General features: G+C 34.4%; 2 protein-coding genes across 2 annotated transcripts in view; one reads left to right on the top strand and one right to left on the bottom strand.

Annotated features, from left to right (window-relative positions):
* Nucleotides 1–500: 500 nt before the first annotated feature.
* On the bottom strand, nucleotides 501–7,808 carry LOC117328127 (phosducin-like protein 3). The gene is made up of 6 exons (XM_033885512.1): nucleotides 7,621–7,808; nucleotides 4,116–4,245; nucleotides 3,812–3,902; nucleotides 3,402–3,545; nucleotides 2,297–2,505; nucleotides 501–685 (listed from the first exon to the last, which is right to left on the bottom strand). The coding sequence occupies exons 1-6, from the start codon at nucleotides 7,624–7,626 to the stop codon at nucleotides 549–551; spliced, it is 717 nt and encodes a 238-aa protein (XP_033741403.1). The 5' UTR covers nucleotides 7,627–7,808; the 3' UTR covers nucleotides 501–548.
* Nucleotides 7,809–7,905: 97 nt separating this feature from the next.
* The window catches only part of LOC117328125 (PIH1 domain-containing protein 1-like), a 27,034-nt gene continuing 18,859 nt past the window's right edge, over nucleotides 7,906–16,080 (top strand). Inside the window, exons 1-5 of the mRNA XM_033885510.1 lie at nucleotides 7,906–8,152; nucleotides 9,619–9,691; nucleotides 9,843–9,910; nucleotides 10,384–10,501; nucleotides 11,207–11,350. Coding sequence (XP_033741401.1) covers nucleotides 8,078–8,152; nucleotides 9,619–9,691; nucleotides 9,843–9,910; nucleotides 10,384–10,501; nucleotides 11,207–11,350 — 478 coding nt within the window. The 5' untranslated portion in view covers nucleotides 7,906–8,077. The remainder of the gene's footprint in view (nucleotides 8,153–9,618; nucleotides 9,692–9,842; nucleotides 9,911–10,383; nucleotides 10,502–11,206; nucleotides 11,351–16,080) is intronic.

Here is a 16,080-nt window from a genome sequence, read left to right as displayed (position 1 = left end):
TGTCAGATTTTACAGGTTATATAATTATTTGTACAATATCTAGATCTGTACAAATAATGTCATAAAAAAGGGTGTAAGCACAGGGCATCCAGTTGACCCTTGACTTTTAGCAATTTCTGAAGTCAAATCACTATTTCTGAGAAATCTGAAGGGTCAAAACATATGTCAAATAGACATGTCTCTTCAAACCAAGGAGTCGGATCTCAGTTTGGGGAGTCAAAAACATACTCTCAAGGGTCTACTGGATGCCCTGTTAAAGTAGTTGAACTGGATATCTAAAGCATATTGGTTAATTCTTGAACAATATCATATCAGTGAAGAATTCATATACATACATGCATTACAAAAATATTTAAGAAGCTTTATTTTCCTTTTAATGTCTGAAGGGACGCAAATGAGCTGAAGTAGTCCAAACTATAAGCATCTATAGAACACTACTGCCATATCCCTAAGACAGGCACGAACTTTGTATTAGTAAAAAGAAAAACTCAACACTTTAACATTGTGATTAATATAAAATTTATTTAAAAACCTATGCTGCGTATGTCCTACCAATCATTCTCATCGTCACTGTCTATTGCACTCTCCCTCACCGCTCGACTCATCACATCATCCACCGCCTGTTTTGGGGGTCCTTCCAGGTCTGTTTTTAATACTCCATTTTGTGATAGCATCCATTCAAATTCTGAAGAGAAAACATACAAGTGATTTAATGATTCATTAACAAATCACAAACTAACACAGTGATATAATTTGATAACAAACAAAAACTTTCCCAAAGATTTGAGGCTGGCACTAATCTTTGTAAATCTTGTTCTTATAAAGTAATTACTGATATAAATTGACAAAAAACCCCATTCATTCCAACACAAATACATGCTTACATATACTCATCCAAACACATGAAATTAAAATGATTCTTTTCAAAAAATTGTTTTGAAAGTTCTATTTAACTAGTAAACACATATCCAACCTCTAGTCTAAATGAACATCACAGTGACTTATAAGTACAGCACAGGGACTTGGAGCAACATGAATAAGAACAATGGGATTTGGAATTTGGGTCAAGTCCCTGTGAAATACACTACATTGTTGGGTTTAAAAACAGCACTAGTCTGGACTAAATTTAACTTTCCAATTTTATTATTATTTGACATTTAAACTTACAGTGACAGTAACAGTGACCTTGGGAGTGATGCAAGGGTGGATGATTGTATATTAAAGTTTACTGAAAACATATTTGCCACATTTTCAGAGTTATATTTGGATGGGACGTCGACTATATCTTAAGAACCATAACATATAGCTATAAAACATATCTCTCTTCATTTCAAAGGAAGGTATAATTACAGCTGAATGGTTCTGACATTAAACAAAAGTTACGTTGGATTTTTGACAGAAACCATGATGTCATAACCAATATTAGCATTGGTATATGTTGGCAACAGAAAAGACCGAGATTTCAGAAAAAAAGAGACTTGGGGGCTTTTTGGTCACCTGCATTCTGAAACACATACTGATAGACGATTTTTTGCTTTTAGAATATTAACTTTAAAATATTGAACATATCTGATCCCCATGACTTTGAAAGCAAGTTAAGGTCATTCATTTGAATATGCTTGGTAGTCATTCATCCCAGCATGCTACTGGCCAAATATCATGACTTCAGACCGAAAGTGTAAACAATCAGGTCAGTCGCAATGTGATAATTGCTAACGATCTTATTGGTATAAAGTTCATACTCAACTTCAAAGCATACTAAATTTCATCAAAATCTGCAAAGGACCACAACTCTATACGTTACAATCAAATTAGTTCCATTGTTGAACTCGACCAAGATCCTACTGATGTTACACTGTCATTTCATCAAAATCTGTTCATATTTACTTAAATTATTGTGTTCACATGGCCCAATGGTAATTAAACTGCAAAGGGCTATAACTTTGTAAGTTACAGTTGAATCAGACCTATTTTTTAATGCATCCAGGATCTTTTTTATATAAAACTTAACACCAAGATTCCTCAAAAGCTGTTCATATTTACTCCAGTTATGCATGCATGCATTAACAAGAAAAAGTTAACGCAAGTTGGACGATAAACGACACACAACAACAGTTAAAAGGTGATAGCAGTAGGTCACCATGAACCTTTGGTTCAGGTGACCAAAAAAAATAACTCTTTCATCTTCAAAGAATTGATCAGGGAAAAGTCAGAGAATTTACACCATAATGACTTTCATTGTATTTTAGGGAAATCTCACACTCACAGCTAAGAGATATTTAGTTATTGTACTCACCGTCTCTTTTAAAGTTCATTCCTCCAAAATTATGTGGTCCCACCCATTGTTTCTTCATTTCATTTTCATGGTACACAAAAATTGTAGGTAAGTTTTTGTCCGGATAATTAGGAATGCACACACTCGACACACTTTTCACAAATTTCACATCAGGGAACTTTCTAGCTAATTCGAGCATATGTTGATTTATCAATGTACACAAAGGAATTCTGAAAGGAAAAAAGTACCAGTCTCATTATATGTAAGTTACAATATTTAACTTAAAAATCACAAAAAGAACAATGAATCAAGCCAATAAAACAACAACAATACTTAGAATACATACACTAACAAGGTTTTTATTCAATAAACAAGAGGCCCGTGGCCTGTATTGCTCACCTGGTTGGATTTGATCAAAGTCAAAATAATGTTTGTCAATCTAGAACAATGCTATACATGTATAAGGTAATAGTGTGGGGATCCCAAAGAAATAACGAAGTCCAGACTCTCTAAGGGTCTGAAAGACCTCAAGGAATGTTTTAACAACATGGTTGTGTTTAAAGAAACTAAGTCACTTAGGGTGGGGAAAGACTCTTTGGCCTATTTTTACATCAGAATTGTGTTTATCCATTTACGTCCTTCGATGCTACATATGGTTATGGGATTGAGGGTCACAGCAACCATTTATGCAAAATCTGTTCACCTTTCCCCAAGGATGCTTCTGACTAAATTGGGTTCAAATCAATTCATAACTTTATGACAAGTAGCAATTTAAATGAATTACCTCTATTTCCCTTATTTGGCCCCACCCCTTTGGCCCCTTGGGGGTCAGAATCGTCATTTATGCAAAATCTGTTTTCCTTCCCCCAAGGATGTTTCTGCCCAAATTTGGTTAAATTCCCAAGGATGTTTCTGGCCAAATTTGGTTAAAATCCACTAAGTATTTTATGACTAGTAGCGATTTAAAGCAAATGTTGACGGACGACGGATGGACGTCGTGCCATGGCATAAACCCAGGTGAGCTAAAAAATGAAAATTAAACAAATGAAATATATACAAGTATTCTTAATCTTTTGTAAAATTTGCCAAGACAAAGCACGAGTCTGGTGGAGGGGAGATAACCTACCCTGGTTTGTAGACATGCAGGACGACCCAGATTCCATCCCCAGCCTTGTTGATTTCCCTGACCCAGTCCTCCTTTGTGATCTCTAGCACACTTCCAAACTTGGCCTTGGCTGCTGCTGCTTTCATTTCTGCCATTCTTTGTCTCCTAATAAGACCAAAATTTTCACATTCATATGTATTCATTATTGCAAAAAAAAAAGAGAAAGAGGACAATCAAAAATTCATTTTTATACCTTTATACCTAAATAGAGAATCTTACATTTGTCAATGAAAGATGGGACAAATTCAGTCATTTCTTATGTCATGTGCATTTAAGTAAGCAAATGACCTAAAATGTTATTTTCGGGGTGCAATAAATTTCATACATTTGTATATTGAAATGAGTGTACCATCACAAAAACTAATCATCACCTGTATGCTTCAAATATTCTTTCTTCTTCTTCATCAATGTCATCTTCTTTATCTTCAAGTTCTTGCAGTGACATATCACATAAATCCTTTCCTATGAATGAAAACATATATTAGACTCAAAACTATACCAAACCAAACCAAATTACACCACAGTAGATGGTTAATCAGGATAATAGATCGTGATATATAAAAACAAGGATTGTCAGAAGACAACATACATCATGTAGGTGGAAATTCAGAATCAGTTTTTTAAAAGTAGTTAAAGGTTAAACATGTTTCATATTAATTAAGGATGAATTCACACCTCTAGCTTTATCCTGGATAGTCTGTTCCAACATATGGACGACATCGTCTTCTGTTACTTCCTGTTCCTTCTCAGGAATTATTCCTTTTGCTCGCAATATATCATTCCATTCTGTATCTGCATTTGGGTCCTGTGCAATGAAAATAGAAACAAGTGTATTCAATCCCTATTTCAGTAAAACTGGTAAGTTGGTCAGTGTTTGACCGCTTGTTTTTTTTTTAATAATGACTGATTGATTAACTTGAAAGCCAGGCAAATGACCATTTATCAATAAAACAATATGTCTTGATAAAATAAAGTCTGTGTAGCGAAATCGAGTGAGATAATCAAAACAAAATATAATTTTAGGGTCTAACATAAATCCATCTCATGTCTTGCTAAGAATTCAAGTTTGGTTTGTTTTTGTTTAACGTCCTATTAACAGCCAGTGTCATTTAAGGACGTGCCAGGTTTTGGAGGTGGAGGAAAGCGGAGAAAAACCACCGGCCTACAGTCAGTACCTGGCAACTGCCCCATGCAGGTTTTGAACTCGCAACCCAGAGGTGGAGGGCTAGTGATAAAGTGTCGGTACACCTTAACCACTCGGCCACCGCGGCCCCTAAGAATTCAAGAAACACTTAAGTTTACATGTATTCTGGTGGAACTTTGGACTTTATTATGATTCAACCACACATTGAGTACAAACTTTTGTCTGCAGGGAACATACATAGGTCTCCAAAGTAGAAACTGACTGGCCAGGTTAGTCCTTTAATAATTTTATTTAGAATTAAACCCTGTCACTATATGTCCTCGCCTCTTACAATGTACACCAACCCTGTAGGTTCTATTGGCAACGAAGCTTCTCAATCTCTTATAGCTTTAGTTTGGATTGGTCAACGGAGAAAGCAGTTTGTCTCCACCTGGAATTGCACCTTCGACATCAGCCTGGTCTGCAACTCTTACTTGAGCTTAAGGGAAAGTTCCCTAGCCAATAGTTAACCGTCATCTATGTACACTTATTTACAATTTTATACCTGCCATCCAAATAGGATTACAAATCCTTTTATAATCACCTCCCAGGGCATCCATTAACCCGAGACCTCGGGTCAATGACGCAGCAAAATTTAATTTGACGCACGACTTTTGCATGCCGTGCGCATTCGTCAATCTGACGCTTCACATTTTGACCACCACTGTAATTAGTCTATGTGTTGTCCAATACCCAGGCTCAACAAAGGGTATATTTGCTATGGTCAGTGACACTAATTAGTAGAATACCCCTAGGAGGCTCCACTTAAAATATCCTAAGATACGTTTTTTTATTTTGTTATTGAAGTTAACATTCCCTTCAAATATTCCATTTTTATTTCAACTATTTGGGAAACACTTCTTTAAACAAGAGATCCCAGAGGGATCTTGGCGCCCACCATTGAATGATCTTTATAGGTTCCATGTCAGATTGATCTTTTCTCTACTTTTCCCTTCCTCTAAGTCTTACTAATCTGTGTAAATTCAGAAACAGCCCTCTAGTACTTTTCAAACAAGGGGAACCTATATATAAAATTTAAGATTTTGCGATAATGGCTGTCTGTTGTTTTCGGATTGGTCCCAAAATGCAACATCAGGGACCAAGTGGAACCTACATATGAAATTTGAGAAAGATCCCTTCAGTACCTTCTGTAAAATAGCGATAACAAACTTCAATTGGACCTAAATACGAAAATTTGAGAAAGATCCCTTCAGTACTTTCTGAGAAATAGCGATAACAAACTTCAATTGTCAAAATCTAAGATGGCTCCTGTCGGCCATGTTGTTTTCTGATAGGTCTCAAAATGTCATATGCATAACTAGGAACCAAGGGGAACCTACATATGAAATTTGAGAAAGATCCCTTCAGTACTTTCTCAGAAATAGCGATAACAAACTTCAATTGTCAAAATCCAAGATGGCTGCCTGTCGGCCATGTTGTTTTCCGATAGGTCTCAAAATGCAATATGCATAACTAGGCACCAAGGGAAACCTACATATGAAATTTGAGAAAGATCCCTTCAGTACTTTCTCAGAAATAGCGATAACAAACTTCAATTGTCAAAATCCAAGATGGCTGCCTGTCGGCTATGTTTGTTTTCAGATTGGTCTCAAAATGCAATATGCATAACTAGGCACCAAGGGAAACATACATATGAAATTTGAGAAAGATCCCTTCAGTACTTTCTCAGAAATAGCGAAAACAAACTTCAATTGTCAAAATCCAAGATGGCTGCCTATCGGCCATGTTGTTTTCCGATTGGTCTCAAAATGCAATTTGTATAACTAGGCACCAAGGGGAACCTATATATGAAATTTGAGAAAGATCCCTTCAGTACTTTCTCAGAAATAGCGATAACAAATTTCAATTATCAAAATCCAAGATGGCTGCCTGTCGGCCATGTTGTTTTCCGATTGGTCTCAAAATGTAATATGCATAGCTAGGCACCAAGGGGAGCCTACATATGAAATTTGAGAAAGATCCCTTCAGTTCTTTCTCAGAAATAGCGATAACAAACTTCAATTATCAAAATCCAAGATGGCTGCCTATCGGCCATGTTGTTTTCCGATTGGTCTCAAAATGCAATAGGCATAACTAGGCACCAAGGGAAGCCTACATATGAAATTTGAGAAAGATCCCTTCAGTACTTTCTCAGAAATAGCGATAACAAACTTCAATTGTCAAAATCCAAGATGGCTGCCTGTCGGCCATGTTGTTTTCCGATTGGTCTCAAAATGCAATATGCATAACTAGGCACCAAGGGGAGCCTATATATGAAATTTGAGAAAGATCTCTTCAGCACTTTCTCAGAAATAGCGATAACAAACTTCAATTGTCAAAATCCAAGATGGCTGCCTGTCGGCCATGTTGTTTTCCGATTGGTCTCAAAATGCAATATGCATAACTAGGCACCAAGGGGAACCCACATATGAAATTTGAGAAAGATCCCTTCAGTACTTTCTGAGGATTAGCGATAACAAGAATTGTTTACGGACGGACGGAGGGACGGACGGACGGAGGGACGGACGGAGGGACGGACGGACGACGGACCACGGACGCAGGGCGATTTGAATAGCCCACCATCTGATGATGGTGGGCTAAAAAATGCTGACCCAATTTTCAATACAGGTCAATATCCTTAATAATCTTTTTAGTTATTTAACATGTATCAAAAACCTAGATTGTATATGTATGCACCATAATCAGATTGTTATTTCGTTCTCTGCATGCTTTTTAATATTATTCCTTAGCACTAGGAAGTGAATCTAGAACATGCTATAAGTACATGTAAATAAATAAACCCTGAATATCTTGCTGAAATCATTTCATAATACGTAAGATACAGTCAATTATCGTTGAACATTTAAAAATATATTTAAATACCCGGCAACAGATCAGTTCTGTAATTCCGGCCCCAGTAACATTGTAGCCAGTGTATCAAATGATCATGATCATTATATAATTATACAGATCTAGTCTATATACTGTAAGGATTACCTGCATCCTGTTGTATTATTCAGTACTTGAGTCTTTCGATGTTACTGTGAATCTGCTATAAATATCCAGCTCCTAAATATATAGATCTACCCTGATCGATGCTGTCACTTCTCAAACTGTACGTTTAGTCATTTAATCTGGGAAACGTGGGTTATGAATACTTCCTTATATGGACCGGACAAACACATTCAGTGTCAGGAAAATGCTCCAGTTAATTTGGGAGTAATTCAAACATTGCATTGATTAAGATTATATATTTCCGGAAGAGGTTCGTTTATTATCTTGACCAGGGCACTTCCGCTTAGAAATTGTAAACAACGTGATCAAACACATTCCTGTAATCAGAAGCAAACAGAGATTCAGAAAGAAATAAGACACAAAATTTACAGAATGCGGCAATGTTAACGTATTATTATCCCAGTAGTATTGTTGATAGATAACCAGTTACATTTCGATAATGGATCGCATGCTTGATCCGGACCCAGCGTCTATGGACACAGAAGCTATGTACAACCAACTCCTTCTTGATGCCGTACGTCATTGGTGAAATAATATACAAATGCCTCATTTCCCTATCTAAGTAAATTACACCTTCGTCGTCTTTAATTATCATTCATTCATTTATTTTAAAAAGATAGCACATTTTCTGTTATATAGTTAAGTCAGCGACGCACATAAAGGGATTGAAAACGGTCACTATCTGTTAGTAACGACGTAGCGAGATAACATCGAGTTAACTACACTACCTTATTGTGAACCACTTTTCTTCAAAATCTTTTCATTTTTTTTAACCCTAAAAGTTGAATAATTTCCACATGCCCTGATGATTTTTTTCTGGCAAATGATGTTTAACAAATTGCTCAAATTTTACATAACTAATCACTGATTTTACATAATGGTCGCTTAATGTTCATAGTAAATAGCAGTTGATACACTACCTAATTGTGAACCAATTTTCTGCAAAAAAAAAAAAATTGACAGTGTTTTTCATTCTTTGATTAGCTGACAGTGTTTTTTTATTCTTGAATTAGCAAAATGCTGAATAAATTCCACGGGTACTGATTAAGTTTTTGAAACATATTTTTTTTTTTATAAATTTATTAATATTTTGCATCAAATATAGTTTTTTTTAGCAACTTTTCTCCAAAAATACTCGTCCATTTTTTTCAATTAAAAGCTGAATACATTTACATTGTTTGATCATGATCAAGTTTAGCAGCAGACAATTTTGAAAAAGTTAAGAAAAAAACTTAATTTTACATCAAATAGCAGACTTCTGATAAGATCTATATCCAATTTTACCTAATGTCTGCTGGTACACTGTGTACATGAAAAAATAAGAAACATATTGATGATACAAATGCGTACGTTGTAAGTTACTATCATGATATAACTCAGGTAACAGGTGAAAAACACAGGTAGATTTAGGTTAACTACTCTGAAATAACCTTTAATTCTTGTCCCAACACTCGCCTCATTTTTTAGAATGTGAGCAAATGGAGATACAGCCTGTGATACAGTGGTAGTCACACCTTCACGGCTCAGTGCACAGATACAAAAACTCACACTATGTCAGTCTCCAAATTAGTGGAGTCTCTTATCCCTTTGTTATGCTGTGGTGGAATGGATGACTTGGACATACATTTATATACCAATACAACACAAGATACAAGTTGGCGACTGATTGACATTGGCAAGAGTTCTATTACTCATCAGTCTATATAGCTACAGACCTACAGTTTAGCACGTCAGTTAACACAGGCTTTTACAGCTCTGCTCACTGCTGTGTTTGTAGACCATTGCAACCTGTGGAGATGACTGCAAAATTTTTAATTGTATGTAAAAATCTGTGTCTGACAGACATATTTTTCTTTTACTGTAAATATATTGTACACATTGCTTATCTTCGGTACACATACATGACACTCAACCGCACAGCCACAAAAGCTCGCTATTGGACTAAGCAGCTGAAATGTTGTGTTTAATTTTAATTCACAGGCTTCCAGGGAGGGATTTCCAATGTCTCCTGATGCTGCTAAAGATAATGTACTTCAAGTTGTACCAAAACCAGGTTAGTTAAGTCTATTAAAGCAATTGAATTCTGGAAATTTAAAAATCAATGCTATTCACAGAAAGACATTGTATATTAATATAGTATGTGCACATATAGATGCCCAGTACATGTATATGTTTAAGAATAATAATTTTTTTCTTTTTAACAGGATTTTGCCTCAAGACCAAAGATGCTGAAGGAAAGAAAATATTCATCAATGTCTGCCATGCTGACAATGTATGTATAGTATATATACATTACTTGTTAAAGTAATCCATTTTTTTCATGACAATATGGGGAATTATTTTGATCTTCAAACTTCTATATTTACACAACAAGAAGATTATACCACAGTATTTTTTAAGCTCTCATTCACAGGTTAGTCAATTTTCCCAGGGATACAACACATGTCAATTAAGACTTGGTTACAATCCTTAGACCACTTGACTACTTTGCCACTGTTATTCTTAAAATTCTATGACTGATATCACTGATGTAATATTGTCACAGAACTTTTCATATTGAAACAATTTTCATGATGTATGAACAATTAATTCAATATCTTAACAGTTGTTTATAAGAAGAGGTCCGACATTGTTGGCCTCAGCTCTGATATTCAAACCCTCATCTACCAGCATACGTTTAAAACTAAGTATTTATCTGATAATTAGGTAAATTAATTGGTATCTAAGACTGTTTTTTTAAACCAGGTCCCAGCTCCAAAAGATATGACAGATAATGAATTGCTCAAATTGTTGGATTCTGAAGATCCTTTTGGATTCCGTATTCCAATGAGTCTTGGAGAGCCTCATGCAGAACTGGACAAAAGTAAGTTTAATTCATACTCTAACCATTGGTACAAATTCTGTAGTTACTGTGATGTTTGACCAGCAGTACTGTTGTGATGATTTAACTTAATGTGGGAACTATCCAGTATTTTCAAAAGGTTTTAAATTAAATGGAAAATTTATAGAAAGAAGATACTTCATTGCATTTGATGAACTAGTACTCTCATGAGGATGCAGATTCCATACAATAATCAACTTGTCCTGTCAGTTCATCTTTTTTCCCTATTTGTTGCTGCCAGGTACAATATTATACCTTACTGAAACTTTATATGAAGTATCATAACAACAAGTTCATCACTTGATAAAACATTCAAGGTCAAGGGTCAAAGGTAACATGTGGCCAATTTTTTAATAAAAAGCTTTGATATACATGTACAAATTATTGTATCTCATGAACCCCATCATTATATAAAAAAAGTATCTGTTTCAAAAATTTGTGTATTCGGGGCATACATCACAAAAGCAGTTATTCAATAGCAATAGAACACATCAGTTAAGTTCAGGTTTAGAATCAAACACAAAATAGGTCACTTTGTGACTTGTCAGAACTATAATTTAAAGTTGAATACCCCCAAATCATTTATATAATCAAACTTTATGTGAATCTAGTTTCTAATGGTAATAAATTCAAATTAGTAATAAATACTGTATCATCAATAACATAGCACATGCTTTATCATGACAGGTGGAAATGGATGTACAGCCTTTGATGTAGTAGTCAATCCAGGCTTTCTAGAAAAGATGAAGACAAGTGAGGTATTTCGGGCCTTCTTCTTGTCTGTCACACTTGAGGGCATTGAGGACAAATACAACCAGACTCTCAGTCGGGGTGAGTATATTGGTTACATACAATATGTAAAGGAATACATATACAGGGGCGACATCTGATGGAATACATTATCCTGGGGCATAAAATCACTGTATATGTCATATTCGGTTAGTTCAAACAAAATTAGATAAATATTGATGAACCTGTTTGAATTATATGAAATCATGCTTCAGAAAATATGAGTATGAGTTCAAACTATCCGAGTCGATTTTGCAAAGATCTCAGCAAAGAGTAAATGAAGACACAAACATATCTAATGTAAATCTGATACGTAACAACGTTGGCCTGAACAATGGCATCTTTGTAAAAAAGTAAAATGATAGTATTTTATTTAATTCATTGTTAATTGATTGTTAAATTTTCTTCATTTCATGATAATTAAGATTGTTCCTGTATAATTAATCTCAAAGCCACTCGGCCATTGTGTAGGCTGTCTCTTACATGGTGTATTTTGCAATATAACAACTAAATTAACACTAAAATATGTGGCATATTTTTTATCTGTCACAGATGTACTGCAATGACAAAACACAAAACCCCTTAACCTATGTGTCTTTTGATCAAAATTTCGCATTTTTACTGGGCCGATCATTGAAAGCTTTCAACAGAGTTTGCCAGGAAAAATCTTACTTAACATTCTTCATTTGACAAGTTCAAACTATCCGAGCTAGAATCAGTTAAGTTCAAACTAATACTAGCCAGAAAATTATTGTTTTCATTGAAAAAAATGTGTGTTTGAACTATCCATGTGTTGGAACTGAATAGCTATAATTAACAGAGGTTTACTGTGAGCTTTTTTTGGATCACACATCATTTGTATATTAGGGTCACATAATATATATGCAGGCAATACAGGTTTTATACAGATGTGTTATACAGAATGTGTTATACAGAATGTGCCCTACAGTTGATTGTAGGCTTATCTTTATTCCTAGTGCACTTAATAGTGCAGTACATTTGGACTGCAAGTCAACTAGTGCTGTATGTTAGACTGGGGTTAAACTACAGGTGAACTAATAGTGCACTATGTTTATACTACATGTACACTAGTAGTGGGGTACATTTAATCTACAGGTACACTAATAGTGCAGTATATTTAGTCTACAAGTTGACTAATAGTGCAGTATATTTAGTCTACAAGTTGACTAATAGTGCAGTATATTAAGTCTACAAGTTGACTAATAGTGCAGTATATTTAGTCTACAAGTTGACTAATAGTGCAGTATATTTAGTCTTCAAGTTGACTAATAGTGCAGTATGTTTGTATATAGCTTGCATTAATTTAAAGATCCTGTCCTACGAGAAATCAGTTATAATAAGTCTTATTTTATTATGAATTTCGACTTAAAAAATGTTGTACTTAAAGTCTAACATTTATTAAATGCATGAAACAGTTATTGCAAATCTTTAAAAAAAATACCAACATAATCATATATGTATTGAAAAAAGTCTATTAAAAATAAATTCATATTATAAATAATTTCAATATCTGTTAATTTGTTAAAAGCAAAATAAGCTATGTAAAAAAAATTGCATATTGATCTTTATTTATTAGATAAATAACAAGGCAATTCCTCTGTATGTACTGGTAGCTAGAAGTGATATACAAATGTAATCATTTCAATAATGATGTCATAATAGGTACTGTTAAGTCAACCTTATGACTATAGCAGGAGAACTCACAGCTGGACCTGTACTTGTTAAGGATGTTAGTTACAGGTAAAACCAATCATAGCCGGAGGGCAAAGTGTAGGGGTGTCACCTGCCAGGACATCATACACAAGGTGTAGATTATATCTGGATGTGGGGAGGGATAATGTAATTAATATCTGGTGCTGTGATACATAAATTTTATCATGCCATGTTGATTGTCCATAAACTCAAGGCAATAAACAAAACTGAAAACTTAAACTGATCTGCTCAGTAATGAGTATTAATATGTATTCTATAGATGTTTCAAGGTGACTTGTTTTAAAATTAGGATATTACTTTTGTTTTGTCTCTTGTATTTCTAAGTGATGAAATTCGTATAATTATTAGGCATGTAACATCAGTAATGTTTTATTATCAGTGATCAGAAAGTACACTAGTAGTGGGGTACATTTAATCTACAGGTACACTATTAGTGGGGTACATTTAATCTACAGGTACACTAGTAGTGGGGTACATTTAATCTACAGGTACACTAGTAGTGCAGAATGTTTAGACTAATGGTGCAGTATGTTTAGTCTAGTTATGCAATTTGTTTAGACTACAAGCTGACTAAAAGTGCAGTATATTTAGTCTACAATTTGACTAATAGTGCAATATATTTATAGTCTTCAAGTATATTAGTACATGTAGTGCAGTATGTTTTTATATATCTTGCACCAATTTATATATCCTGTCCTACGAGAATGCAGGACCAAGTCTAATCAGGTTATAACATAATTGATTTAAAATCAGTTATAAGAAGTCTTATTTTATTATCAATTTTGACTAAGAAAAATGTTGTACCTAATGTCTAACATTAATTAAATGCATAAAACAGCTATTGCTCATCTTAAAAAATTACCAACATACTTAAATATGTATGGAAAAAAGCCTATTAAAAATAAATTCATACATCAAATAAGTTCAATATCTGTTAATTTGTTAAAAACAAAATAAGCTATGTAAAGAAATTGCATATTGATATTCATTTATTAAGAAAAATAACAAGGCAATTCCTCTGTATGTACTGGTAGCTAGAAGTGATATACAAATGTAATCATTTCAATAATGATGTCATAATAGGTACTGTTAAGTCAACCTTATGACTATAGCAGGAGAACTCACAGCTGGACCTGTACTTGTTAGGGATGTTAGTTACAGGTAAAACCAATCATACTGACATAGCCGGAGGGCAAGGTATAGGGGTGTCACCTGTCAGGACATATACACAAGGTAGATATCTGGATGTGGGGAGGGGTAATGTAATTAACATCTGGTGCTGTGATACATAAATTTTATCATGCCATGTTGATTGTCCATAAACCTCAAGGCAATAAACAAAACTGAAAACTTAAACTGATCTGCCCAGTAATGAGTATTAATATGTATTCTATAGATGTTTCAAGGTGACCTGTTTTAAAATTAGGATATTACTTTTGTTTTGCCTCTTGTATATTCAAGTGATGAAATATGTATAATTATAAGGTATGTAACATATCAGTTAAGTAGCATCAGTTATGTTTTATAATCAGTGATCAGAAAGGACAAATCAATTAAATGTACTTAAGGTTTGTCCAACATGGTAAGAGATCTATCAATATTTTTTTTCATTATATTATAACAATTTGAAAATAACTCTTTATCATATTTTTTCTAGTTAAATATAGAAATGTATTAAAGTAATAAAACTTATATTTTCACTGCAGCCATTTTGTAGTGAAAAATACGTTTTGCAGTGAAAATATAAGTTTTTCACTTTTGACGAATCAGATTGAACCTTTGTATTCACTTCATTGAAACTTGTCAATTTTTCAAATCGAAGTGAATCAGTCCAAACATTGCACCACCACTAGTCTAAACACAGTGCAAACTACTATACACCGTGCACCACCACTAGTCTATATACAGTACACTACTACTAGTCTATACACAGTACACCACCACTAGTCTATACACAGTACACTACTACTAGTCTATACACAGTACACTACTACTAGTCTATACACAGTACACTATTAGTCTATACACAGTACACTACTACTAGTCTATACACAGTACACTACTACTAGTCTATACACAGTACACTATTAGTCTATACACAGTACACTACTACTAGTCTATACACAGTACACTACTACTAGTCTATACACAGTACACTACTACTAGTCTATACACAGTACACTACTAGTCTATACACAGTACACTACTACTAGTCTATACACAGTACACTACTAGTCTATACACAGTACACTACTACTAGTCTATACATAGTACACTACTACTAGTCTATACACAGTACACTACTACTAGTCTATACACAGTACACTACTACTAGTCTATACAGAGTACACTACTACTAGTCTATACACAGTACACTACTACTAGTATATATACACAGTACACTACTACTAGTCTATACACAGTACACTACTAGTCTATACACAGTACACTACTACTAGTCTATACATAGTACACTACTACTAGTCTATACAGAGTACACTACTACTAGTCTATACACAGTACACTACTACTAGTCTATACACAGTACACTACTAGTCTATACACAGTACACTACTACTAGTCTATACACAGTACACTACTACTAGTCTATACAGAGTACACTACTACTAGTCTATACACAGTACACTACTACTAGTATATATACACAGTACACTACTAGTCTAGTCTATACACAATACACTACTACTAGTCTATACACAGTACACTACTACTAGTCTATACACAGTACACTACTACTAGTCTATACACAGTGACTACTACTAGTCTATACACAGTGACTACTACTAGTCTATACACAGTGACTACTACTAGTCTATACACAGTACACCACCACTAGTCTATACACAGTACACTACTACTAGTCTATACACAGTACACTACTACTAGTCTATACACAGTACACTACTAGTCTATACACAGTACACTACTAGTCTATACACAGTACACTACTAGTCTATACACAGTACACTACTACTAGTCTATACACAGTACACCACTACTAGTCTATACACAGTACA

Source organism: Pecten maximus, chromosome 5 (assembly GCF_902652985.1).
Source record: "Pecten maximus chromosome 5, xPecMax1.1, whole genome shotgun sequence".
In the NCBI taxonomy this organism is placed as follows: domain Eukaryota; kingdom Metazoa; phylum Mollusca; class Bivalvia; order Pectinida; family Pectinidae; genus Pecten; species Pecten maximus.
The sequence above is the reverse complement of the archived record's forward strand: the minus strand, read 5'-3'. Positions and strand labels throughout refer to the sequence as shown.